General features: G+C 39.0%; 2 protein-coding genes and 1 long non-coding RNA gene across 4 annotated transcripts; 2 read left to right on the forward strand and 1 right to left on the reverse strand.

Moving 5' to 3' along the window:
• The first annotated feature begins 948 nt into the window (after nt 1–948).
• On the forward strand, nt 949–3,480 carry LOC115675609 (glycine-rich protein A3). Of its 2 annotated transcripts, XM_056318401.1 has the most exons (4): nt 949–1,071; nt 2,273–2,456; nt 2,487–2,609; nt 2,982–3,480. In XM_056318401.1, the coding sequence occupies exons 2-4, from the start codon at nt 2,300–2,302 to the stop codon at nt 3,224–3,226; spliced, it is 525 nt and encodes a 174-aa protein (XP_056174376.1). In that variant the 5' UTR covers nt 949–1,071; nt 2,273–2,299; the 3' UTR covers nt 3,227–3,480. The 2 variants fall into 2 exon arrangements, with proteins under 2 accessions (XP_056174376.1, XP_030454190.1); XM_030598330.2 differs by having other exon boundaries at nt 2,273–2,609.
• A 3,537-nt stretch (nt 3,481–7,017) lies between these two features.
• On the forward strand, nt 7,018–9,485 carry LOC115662731 (BTB/POZ domain-containing protein At2g04740-like; the record flags this gene model as incomplete). Its single annotated transcript, XM_030584835.2, has 4 exons — nt 7,018–7,661; nt 7,941–7,977; nt 8,053–8,186; nt 8,982–9,485. Coding segments are annotated over 4 exons (1,170 nt in total), but the record flags the coding sequence as incomplete, so codon positions are not given.
• Nucleotides 9,486–10,075: 590 nt separating this feature from the next.
• Nucleotides 10,076–11,684, reverse strand: LOC115662734 (uncharacterized). The gene is made up of 3 exons (XR_004003317.2): nt 11,567–11,684; nt 11,274–11,364; nt 10,076–10,679 (listed from the first exon to the last, which is right to left on the reverse strand). It is a non-coding gene; the product is annotated as an uncharacterized LOC115662734 (long non-coding RNA).
• Nucleotides 11,685–12,227: the final 543 nt, after the last annotated feature.

The following is a 12,227-nucleotide window of genomic DNA, read 5'->3' on the forward strand; positions in this document are numbered from 1 at the left end:
ATATATGTTACTTTTGAATATATAAAATGTGTGTGTAGATATCCTTACCAAAAAAAAAAAATGTGTGTGTAGATATCGGTGACCATTCTTACATAATTGTACTTCTACTTAATGTAGCCATTTCCACGAATAGAGAAACTTCATTTCTTTTTCCTGTAATCGACTGAGAGTAATTATGCTCTAAGATAGGATAATGACATAAATAGTCCATAAACTTTGATTTGATGTGTAATATAATCCCTAAATTTTTAATTTATTCAATGTGGTTGTTGAATTTTAACCTAATGTGCAACATGGTCCCTAAACTTTTAATTTGTTCAATGTGGCCCTTTGACTTTTGATATATGTTCCAATTAGTCCCAAGACTATATGAAGATGCTCAATGTTATCCTTCTATTAATTCAAGTTCGGGAACAACATTGAATATTTTCATATAGTTCAGGGACCGGACTGAACATGTATCAAAAGTTCAGGGATCATAGTGAACAAATTAAAAGTTCAAAGATGATATTACACAGTGAGCTAAAATTCAGAGACCAATACCACATTACATATTGGACCAAAGTTCAGGAACCATTTGTATTATCATAAAGAAAAAATCAGTTCCATTATTTTTAAATTCTAAACTTGAAAGTACTTTATATAAAACGAGAATGATATACGATTCTAATTGAAACACAATAATGAAAATTGCTATTTAACATCACGCTTTCTCGCATTTTTCGTGGATAGCACTAAGTAAGAAACGTACATCAATAGCCGCAATACGGGGAGCATATTTCTTGAATAATTAATTGACGGTCAAACCAATTTCTTAAGAGTTAAGAGATTTTTCTTATCCGCCAGACCAGGACCGTCCAATGTACACGCGCGCCATGGTCGCATCCCATGCCAAAAAAAGAAAAAAGAAAAAAATTGCTCGGAGACGCGTCGTTTACGCGTATTTCCGACGCGTTCTCATCAGTGGGCCTCATAGAAAAGAATAAACTATATATACGCCCCAGCCGTTATCTGTTCCTCATTCTTACCATCCCGATTTCGGAGAGCGATTTCAGCTGCGAATTCCAACAGGTACGAAGGGCAAAAAAAAATCTCCCCTTTTCTCTGTTCATGGCGATCCTCAGGTTCTTTGGGTCATCCGCCCCCCCTTATAGCAATAATGTTCTTGGCGAAAATTTTTGCGTCCGGTTGTGTGATTCCGCGGTTGATCGCCGCATCGGCGGTGGGCTAGAGGGTGGTGGTTCGGATTTGAGAGATTCTGCATGTTTGTTGTTCGAGTGGGTCACCCTGTGTTTAGCGATGAGATTTGTCAAACCGAACGGATGCATCTTTTGGGCTCGCTTTGTGGGTCTCGAAGATTATTAGGTCCTTGGTTTGTAGAGAGGGAGAGGATCAGATCCGATCCGATCCGATCCGCCCTGTGTGAGGGCCATTCCTTGAGTTAATGTAGGTGTACGACAAAAAGGATGTTTTGGGTTTTAACGCTGAGTCGGGGGAGTATCGTAGAGTTGACCTGGTGGGTCGTCGAGTGCTTGTTACGTGATCGGTTTTCTTTTCAACCGGTTGGAGTTTTGCAGATCAATCGCGATTATCGACCGAGCCCTGTTTTTAATGGAATTGTGATATTGTTTCTGACGAATTGGGAAGTGAGAGAACGGGGGTTTACACATGAGAAAATGTCTAGGATGTTGTTTATGAACAGGGGGTGGGTGCTTAACTCGCTCTCTTGATCGAGGTAGATTTTCCGATCTGCGAAATAGAGGCTAGCTGTGGGAAGTTGTCTCTGTTTTTTTTAGCATTCGTCACGCTGGAATAGGTTCTCCGATTTCTTTTTGCGGTGTTGGCTTACGCCTATGATCCGACATTCTGGATTTTGGGTTCTAAATTTCTAGTAGTTCTCACTGGTCGGCATATTATTTGGTTGGTTTACTTAATGTGATTCTAGCTTTCCCTTAATTCTTCGATGAAGTTGTGTCTGGCTGATCACATGATAAAAATGCGCTGACCATTTTGTGGATGTTGTTGCGCGTCATTGATCATTGTTAGAAGTAGCATTACATCAGTACTCATCTTTTCTGGAGGGCCAAGTTATGTAATTGTTTCATATTATCTCTCGTCTGCTTTATCTTTCAATCTGTATTGATGCCACGATATTCCATTCGGGGATTTCGATTGTTAAACTGCGAATAATTCGCCAACGTTCTGCTTAGGTGATATTTCTTGTGTTTGTAATTTTCTACTTTATCTCAAGAGATTGTGTTTCCCCTGGCAGTGAAGCAAACTTTGTTTTTCTGAAACAATGGGAGGCGGAAAGGACAAGCACGACGAATCTGACAAAGGGCTGTTCAGCCAGCTAGGGCTTGGCGGTTCCCATGGATATCCTCCTGGCCAGTACCCTCCACCTGGTGCATACCCTCCTCAAGGTTATCCTCCTCAAGGATACCCTCCTCAAGGAGGTTATCCACCGCAAGGATATCCTCAGCAAGGTTATCCTCCGCAAGAATATCCTCCGCAAGGTTATCCTCAGCAAGGTTATCCGCCCTCAGGATATCCCCCACAAGGATATCCCCCCGCAGGCCATTCTGGCCCGTCCGCTGCGCACCATTCAGGTATACTTTTGATCTTGCTCGGTTACTTCATATTTGCATAATCGCAGGATTCCTTCTCAGTTTGTCATGTTTACATCGTCATATATGCTTCTGTCCTTGGGTTATCTATTTAAGGAGCACCTTTACTGTAGTGACACTTTAGATTAACCCGAAATCGATATCAGATGGCCCTTGAGAGTTTGCTCATAATCAGAATTGCTCGACTTGTTCTTTTGGTAGCTCTAGTCGTATCATGGTATTTCATATCGATGTCCCGTTTGATTCTTCAGGTCTTGAAGTTGTGAGTTTGATTGGAATTGAAATGTTAATTTTTGGCGACGCATGGAGATAGTCGATATAATGGGGTTTCCCTCTCATCTCGTTTTAACGTAGGGCACGGAGGTATGGGGGCTCTTTTAGCTGGAGGAGCTGCTGCTGCTGCAGCTGCTTACGGTGCCCACCAGTTGTCTCATGGTGCTCATCACATGTCGCATGGCGCCCCCTACGGCGGGTATGGCCATGGCCTCGGCCACGGGAAGTTCAAGCAAGGGAAATTCGGCAAGCACGGGAAGCATGGGAAGTTTGGGAAGCATGGCAAGCATGGCATGTTTGGAGGGAAGTTCAAGAAGTGGAAGTGATTAACCGTGTGATGAAAGTTGAAGCGAATATATGCCTCAAACTTTTATGCATAACCGATGACTAGACTATGGTCTCTTTGAATAAACCTTGCTTTTCAAACATGGATGCTGATCTCTACATTGGATATGTCGACGTTTTTTATTTCCTTCTCGTACTTTACCTGTACATGTACCATCCTTTTCTAACAAAAGCTGGTTGCCCGGCGGGGAGCGCCCAGTTCTTCCCGAATGAAGCCGCTTTTCCCTTTGTTTTACGGCAAATGCTTGCGTTCGCATCAACTTCACGATGTCTCGAGGAAAGTGAGGTCAGCTTAATGCATCTTTCGATAGCATTTGTTGTTGTGGCCGTTCAGGTCAATCGCCAAAATGAGTATTCGAGATGTGAAACGATGTAGCCGTAGACAACGGTACAACAATCCTAGTGACACTGTGAGGTACACTGGCTCATTAAGCATCGTTTTCATTATAAATGATATAGGTCACTAGCTATTTCAGGACATAATTGCCGGCCAATAAAAATGGGAGAAATTTGGGAAAACAGGAGAGACATTTACGAAATGATGCTGACACGAGAGATCTCTGAACTTTTTTGATCTGTGGAATGCTGCTCGGAATGTTTTTCCCTATGCAAGAAGTCCTTAAGCTATATATTTGTTTGTTAGTGCTAATCCTTCTGTTAAAAAGCCTAACTGAGAATGTTGATGTGAGGATTAGCTGCCGCAATGGACCTTACATGGCAGCAACTTGGCGACTATGTGCATATTATAAATTTTAATATTTGGAAAGAAAAGAAAACGTTGATTAATCATTTTGCTAGGGAGAAATTCAAACAAACAAAAGCAAAAATAACTAGGACCGGCTAACAGATGAGGTCGCCGTCACCTTCCAGCCACTAGAGAGAGAGAGAGAGAGAGAGATATGATTTCAGGTTTTTTTTGTTAACATGTGATTGCTAAGTACAAGTCAATTTCATGGCAAAAAAAAAAAAGAGTACAAGTCAATTTAGGTCCCCTCACCACGTAGAAGTCACTTCAGAGATAAATTCCCAAAAGGTTGCCAAGACTAGGCAGGGATATTACTAAATTTATGAATGAAGGTCCCTATCCACCGGGAAAAGTATAAATAAAGCCATTTATATGTTATATTGATACTAATTTAGTTCTAAACATTTCAATTTGATCAATTTAATCCAAAATCTTTTGCATATGGTCAATTTAGGTCAGAAACCGCTGACATAGATGTCAACGAACCTACGTGATATAGCCAGCGCTGACGTAGATATTTTTTTAATAATTACTTCCTTTCTTTTTTTTTCTTTCCCTTTTCTCTTTGGTAGTGGCTGGTCGCCAGCCATTAGCAACAAGCCATGGCCGGTGAGGGTGAGTGCCAGCGAGGGCCCCCCTCGCCAGATCTGGCGAGGCCCCCCTCGCCAGATCTGGCGAGGCCTGGACCCTCGCCCAGGCCTGGACCCTCGACCAGGCCTGGACCCTCGACCAGGCCTGGAGTCCAGGGCAAGGGCTAGCCTAGCCAGCCTCGCCGAGCATCGCTTGGGTGAGGGTTGGCCTCACCCTCGCCTAGGCGACACCTAGCGAGGCCAATTGTCGCTGGCGTTGGCCATGACTTGTGGCTGGAAAAAGAAAAGGGAAAGAAAAAAAAAAGAAAGGAAAAAAAGGGAAAAATTATTAAAAAATCACAAAAAATATACAAAAAAATGTCAACGTCAGTGTTAGTCGTGTCATGTAGAACGACTGACGTTCACGTTAGCAATTTCTGGCCTAAATTGATCGGATATACTGAATTGACACAAATGAAAAAGTTTAGAAATATATTGATGTAATCGAAATGTTTATGACTGAATTAATATCAATACAATAGGTTTATGATTTTTTTGGTACTTTTCACTTTATTAGACTACCAAATTTGCTTCTCTATGGGAAAAATCAAATTAGCTCATGAGAAACCCCTGAACTCTCTCTTCTTTTTCCTTGTGTTAGACCGTTAGTGACCCATATGTTTGAGACGGCAAGCTACTACTTAGAAGTATTGTTTCTAAACAAACTATCTGCATGGAAAGGTTATTTATTCCATTTCTTTATTTTGAATGAAGTGAGGATTTTCAATCCTACTGACGGCACGAAAGAGATTATAGACTAACTAATGGACTGGTTTAAGAAAAGAAGGGATTCTACCACACAAAGCTTGCTTCGAGACTGAAAGGAAAAGTGATCCTATTCCTCACTGCTCACGAAAGATAGGATTGGAGACTGAGGCCCGAGATTGGAATGAAGAATGCATTGGACAACGATACCAACCGAGACTAAAGAGTTAGTTGCTTGTATAAGGTACACCGTTGACTGAGCACAGTGAAGGAAAGAGGAGAAGTAAACAAAGCATGAAGTAGAGCATGAACTAAAGCACTCCCGTAAATAGAAGAGTTATCTTATGGGCAGACTATTTACCAATTAGCCCTTCTTCTCCTCAGAAAAGAAGCGCTAGGTTCTTGTCGGGATTCATTAGTACGAATACGATGTTAGAGAATCCAAAGAAAGTGACTGACCTCTTGATACTCCAAATTCAAACGGTTATCATCCTCCAATACTCATCATACCTTGTCCATAGATGGGAACAGGCAGAAGACAACCAATGAGTTTATGTTGAGACTCGAGATGATTGTGCTGGGACAAGTTAAAAGAGTCGATTGTCTAAGTTCCTCAATGGCATTTCATGCTGGGTCTCGAAAGAGTCTAGGAGAGCCTAGCGAGGTTCAAACCCACAATCAATTCTAGTATCAAAGGAGAAAATATAGACTTCTAAGATTTCTTACATGAAAAGGCGTTCTCTTAAGAGCGGTTTCAAAAACACGAAAGTTTTGCAGATGATTCCTTTAAAAGAGTTCTTTTTATCTGTTGACAGAGGCACGTCAATAGACAAAAATGCACTAATTCTTGTTTATTGTGGAGCCCCATGTAATCAACATACAAAGCATGCATCATAATGTTGTGGTATCGCGTTGTATCTGAAAATGTGCGAGAGCCGAAAGTTTTGTCGAAAATAGCGTGGACATACGTGAAGTAAGGATGTTTTAACAACATGAAAAAGAAGCTAAAGCAATCAGTTGTTATCATCATTTGGCAAACACATACCCTCAGATGTGATCTGCACGCTTCGATATTGAATCGTTAATGCTAATACACCTACGAAAGGTCAAGACTCGGGCCATGCAAAGACTCAGTATTTTGCTACGTCCCTCTTTGTTCCCAGCAGTACAGAGAGTGCATTAGATAAAGATAGAAGATGAATAAATATGTGATGGAATTTATATATCTTTTTCTCCGGAGAGTGCATGGGAATCAAATAGAAATGAACAGTTGAGAGATCGCATTGTACATTAGGGTAAAGTTTAGAGATCGCATTGAACAAATTAAAAATTCAGGGACCACATTGCACATTTAGCTAAAATTTAGGGATAATTTGTGTCATTGCCCCAAATAATTTTGATAGAAATCTATTTTGGGATTTATATTTTCTAGAGTGATCTATTTTGGGAAAAAAAAGTTAAGAGTGCGTTTGTTTTGCGGAAAACTTAATGATAAATTAAAATGATTTCCCGAAAAGCATTTTCTAGGAATATAATTTGTTTTCCTTTGTTTGATGATACACGATCGAAATCACTTTCTGATGTTTGGATTTCATTGGAAATTAATTTTAATCTCATGACTTTATCTCAGGCAAAATTTTTTTTGAATTTTTTAAAAATATTCAAATTTTTAATTATTTTTTATTTCAATTTTTTCTTTTCTTTGTTTGAATCAGATTGGAAAGATCGCAGAGAAGTTAGATTTTCCAAGGAAAGGTTGTCGTATCCTGCACTTTACAGCCTTATTCACTTTTTCTATTCAGACAGACTAGAGATCTCTGAAGAGGACATGGAAGATCTTGTTAGGATCTGCAAAGTCTGCAAATGGGAGTCATTGGAAACAACTCTTGAGAACGAATTGATCCATCAAAAGTACGCGGAGTACAAATCATTGAGGGATGCAGATAACTCTCAAAAGCGATTCATCTTACAGGGTTTGTCCCTTCCTGAGGAGGATCGCCTTCCTGCTGCTATGAATTGGATTCTTCAGATTTGCCTTGCCAATTCTTCCTCGGAGCACAACATGCAGAATGGTGTTCATAATTTAGTTGCTTCTATTGGTGCATTGAAGATAAATGATTTTGTCGACGATCTTGCAGATGTTTGCGTTAGAGTTGATAAAAAGATTTTTCGTTGCCATCAGGTGGTTTTAGCATCGAGGTCAGAATATTTTAGAGCAAGATTATCCCATATGAGGGATGTACAGGATGAGAAAGATATGTTGCCTGCAGCCACACTTCGATGTATTGAAGAACATGACTTAAGCATGGAGATTTTTGAGAAAATGATTGAATATATGTAAGTGTCGGACGACGTATTTCAGTGGAGCATCTCTGTTTGCATCCATTCAGTATTTAGATCGGTTTTTTGGTAGTGGTCTCAATAGTTCTTCTCCAAATAAGCTCTGTTTCTTTAGTCCTAGCCCAGTTTGGTGCACTGTTAAGAGTTGGGACCCCTTTTTGTCTTTAAGAGTACTATGATGCATAAATTCTTAACTTGAATGAGTTTATTCTCTCAGTGATTTTCATCTTCAAGTTTCACCATAGTGAAACTTATACATGCTCGTTGATGGTTCAGATACACAGATAGTTTAAAGGAAGTAGATCCGGATGAGGTATTTCATATACTAGTTGATTGAAGGTAGATGGTCCTATTTCGTGGTGCTGGAACTCACTGAACTAATTTGCAGGCAGAGGAAATGTTTGGTGCTGCTTCTAGATATCTATTTTTCCCTCTGAAGCGTGCTGTGGCTGATGTATTGTTGCCACACCTGGAAATGGCCTCGCCAGCTGAATTGTGCCAGTGGTTGATGCTATCAGACATGTAAGTTTAGCACAGATATGTCTCCAGATTCAATTATTTCCTTGATTGGTTGCTCTATAATTTCATATATGTCAAGGCACAGATACTGAAATGTACAAGTTTACGGCATATTGACTCAATTAATTAACTAGTTAAATCCCTGAATATTGCTAATAAATCTTGAAGTTCATGATAGTTGGGCATTTTTTTCTATTTAAAGAGTCAAATTGCTGAATCATTCAAATCCCTTTGTGGTTTTCATTGTCTATCTAGTGAAAGAGGATGTTTTGTCATGGTCAGTTTAAAATGAACGAGAAAAGCAATGTGCCTAATGCTGGAATAGGTGGCTGAAACTATGTAGTCAGGCCTGTTCGATATGTCCTATTAAGTGTTGAAAATTTATATGTTCAGCACTTTAATAAAATTAAACACGTTGAACAATTATAATTAGTCTTGATTTAAAGGATTCAATTAAGTAAAAAAAATCTCTTAATTTGCTAAGTAAGGTTGGGGTTACTTAATTACTTTGATAAAAATACGCATTTTAAAAGGAATTAAAATCTTGCTTATAACATTGCTAAAAGTCTAAAACCTACCAATGATATTCATCATTCCATATTTGGTATTGTGTTAAACATTATTCAGTACTCTATATTCAGCTATTATTAAATAATGTTCTATTTTTATCATCAGCACTAAAGATATTAGCACTTAAGATCCAATTTTTATATTTTCAGTACTTGGTTTTCAGTTTTATCAAACAGGCCCGAGTCTTGGATGAGAGTTCTCTTTTTCACATCTATGCTGCATGTGTAGGTATGGAGTTCTGAAGATGCGAGAGTATTGTCTAGATACAATGGCTTGTAACTTTGAGACATTTGCGGACACTCGTGAGTTCCGAGCAATGTTATTGACTTTGCCACCTCCCTCTAGGGATTCTTCGCTTCGAACCACTGTTCCAAGTGCTCCTGGAGCTGTGGCAAATACTGACCAAGCCAATCTGCTAGATGACCTACGTGAGAAGTGGCTTGAAGCTGAAGCTGCTGAACTAGACAAGAGAGATGAGAGTGCATTGCTCTTTGATAAGCGCCTTGAAATGCTCATGCTTGTGGCTGAACAGGAAAAGTCTGAAACTTTAAGCGACGATGATGATCATGGTTATGTTGCATAATGAAGATCCTCCTTTCTCCTCTTACATTAAACAAATAGAAAACTGAAATGTAGATTGTAATCATTTTTTCTATGATATAAATAAAAGACGTCGGATAGTGTGGAAATTTTGTAACTGGAGTGATATTTTAGTTCTTGTTTTTATTTGCATCTCTGACTCTTTTTAGATTACAATGTGAGAACTGCATTTTCCTTCTGAATTTCCTGAGCAAGAACTGCTTTGGACAAATTTTGATGACGCATTTGTCTATGGTTATATCAATTAGGTATGTATTGGGCATGTAAGCGCTTCAACAGCTTTGTATGTCTACAAATGTGTATACGTGCAGAGAGAATTGTTAAAACAATGTAATGAGTAAGCATGCAGAGAATGAAGGAGGTATAGGCCTCTGAGAATCTCGAGTGGTTAGTATTTGAAGTTCCAGTTAGATTTTGCAAACGTCAACATTCGTTATTTATTGTGCAGATAAGCGCGTGTGCATAGGCACGTGGGCGCATCTAACTTCCTTGTAAACCGCTTTTACGTGTCCAATTACCTGTGTTGCTTGAAAATGCAAACTATTGAAAGCTGTTGGACACTGTTGCTTGAATATGCAAACTGTTGAAAGATGCAACAATGTTTTTCCCAATCATGTTAACTAAGCAACAGCAGTGTTCCATGAAGAGACTACCCGAGCACAGATGCATTTCCATACAGGTGGAAAGGAACTGTCAAACTGTCATCTTCAGATACACAGAGAGAGCAGGAACAAATTTCATTCAATTTCTAACTGATCCTGAAGCATCAAATATGGCTTCAGCATGATCAGAATAGTCATGTAAAGAAAATTGTCACGAGCAGGATACAAACAGGACCCCTTCACCTTCTGCATTTTACAAGTATAAATGAATTGAGCATTTCCTATTGTGTAAATTAAAACTCATCTGTAAATTGATTCTCTTTAAAAAAAAACCAAGAAGAAGAAAATAATAGTCACAGCTATCATCATTCCGTATCACGTCCTCCGCCTTCCACATGAGAAGAGGCCTTTTCATTTTCAGGTGAAGGGGATCCCTCAATGGTAACCCCATTTTCGCTATTAGGTGATGGTTCTGTATTTTCAACCTCTTGCTAAGATTCATCCTTTCCAAGTTGTGGGGAAGGTGTGACATCTGAAGCAGCATCATTGACAGACAAATCGGAGATCTCTCACTGGCCAGAATTTTGTCATTTTCGCCGTTTACAGAACTCACTGGTGATGCATCTAGATCAGAGGATTCACCGGTCTCTGATTCACCTGCCTGTTGCTGCAGGCTCCAATACATGATGCTCGCTGTTAAAGTGAGAATCATCTTCTGGTTTACCTGTCCTCATGGCAAATTGAAAATAACATCAAGAAATGCTAACCGATAGTTTTTTAGAAATGGCAAGTCCAAAGCAGCTGTATATTATATAATGAGGGGGAAACTTAGCAAGATCAGCGGACAATTTTCAGTTTTCAGGCAAAGTGAGATCAGCCACTTTGTCTAAATGATGAAGTGAAAAACAAAGAAGCCCTTCTGTTTAATCAAAGCTTAACTAATAGCAAGTTGTAAACAAGCATTTTAAATGTTATCATCATGTACTGTGGAAATTCTGAGAGTTCTAAGCAGACCGTCAAAAAATTTACAAGGCATTTATAACCCAGTTGCCACCAGAGACTTACAAACTAACCTAATGAAGAACTAAAAGAAAAGGGGAGACAGATGATTCACTTCAGGGTAGTGTCATGTCATATGATCAACAAATCATTTTCGAGCACAAGTAAATAAAGAACCATATGACGGCAGTCAGAAGAGACCCATTTCAGAAGAAGCAGCAAAATTAATACTGAACCATAACTAGTACTGAAAATGAACAACTTTTTTCCTGGACAAGTAATGTGAACTGCATATCTAAAGTTATCAAAGTGGAAGTACCTCTATAATGTCCTCAGGTAACGAGAATTGGAACACCCGAGCTTTCTAGCAACACTGATTATATATGTGGCATTTAACTTCTCATCCTCATCTGCAGATAAAGCGTGAAATATCATTACCATGGTCCACGAGAAACACACTAGTGTGGTCGATGAAGTAGAATAATGTAACTCATGTAATCCATTCCGTTATTTTTATTCCAGAGAAAATAGCAATTTCAACATTCAAATTCACAAAATACAATATGTAAATGTAAATATATAATATCTAAATGAAGAATGAGAATGAACTACCAGTTTCCCCTTTCGTGACAAGACTCCAGTTGACCACCCTTGGCTCCACACAACTAAGAAGCTCAAGAAAGAAAATCCCAGTCGAAAGGTTCTTGTCCTAATAGGGACAAAAGAGAAAAGTAAATTTCAACTTTGAATTATGATTATTTCGATTCTAATGCGAGCTGTTGTCTGGTTTTATTTCCTTAAAGCTCTCCATTTGGGATGATCTACCTGCCTTCTTAACTTTTCTGTTTGCCCAATTCAAAATGTCGGCGTCCGTTATTTCCTTACCTTGCGCATGAAATCTAAGGTTCTTCAGAAGCTGGAGCATAGTTTCGAGATAAAAGAACCAAGGAAAAGTTCGATAGAAGTTAATAATATGGTTCATGTGTCTGTTGCTAGAGACCGTACTCATTATGAGGCTGCTTTGTTCTTTTAAGTTTTGGACTATTTATTTCTTCAGATAAAAGAGACTAGTCATGTGCCAAACTGTTATGACTGATGCGGAAATTATAATGAAATTAAAACTAAGAAAAAAAAGACGGACATATTTACATGGAAAACTCTTGCGGGAAAAACCACGGAGAGAGGAAAAGAAAAATCCACTATAGAAATTTAAGGATTATAAAAGGTGGCTAAAAAACTAAAGACTCCTTTTGTCTCAACTTCTTAACCTAAT

The sequence above is a fragment of the Syzygium oleosum genome, unplaced genomic scaffold (genome assembly GCF_021117445.2).
Source record: "Syzygium oleosum isolate NSW1041296 unplaced genomic scaffold, Sole_v2.1 Sole_v2.15, whole genome shotgun sequence".
In the NCBI taxonomy this organism is placed as follows: domain Eukaryota; kingdom Viridiplantae; phylum Streptophyta; class Magnoliopsida; order Myrtales; family Myrtaceae; genus Syzygium; species Syzygium oleosum.

Excerpts from the sequence above, each read along its gene's own strand:
- LOC115675609 (XM_030598330.2), top strand. The coding sequence starts at position 2,300 with ATGGGAGGCGGAAAGGACAAGCACGACGAATCTGACAAAGGGCTGTTC. Across the intron at positions 2,610-2,981 it reads GTCCGCTGCGCACCATTCAG|GGCACGGAGGTATGGGGGCT; the intron begins GTATACTTTTGA and ends GTTTTAACGTAG.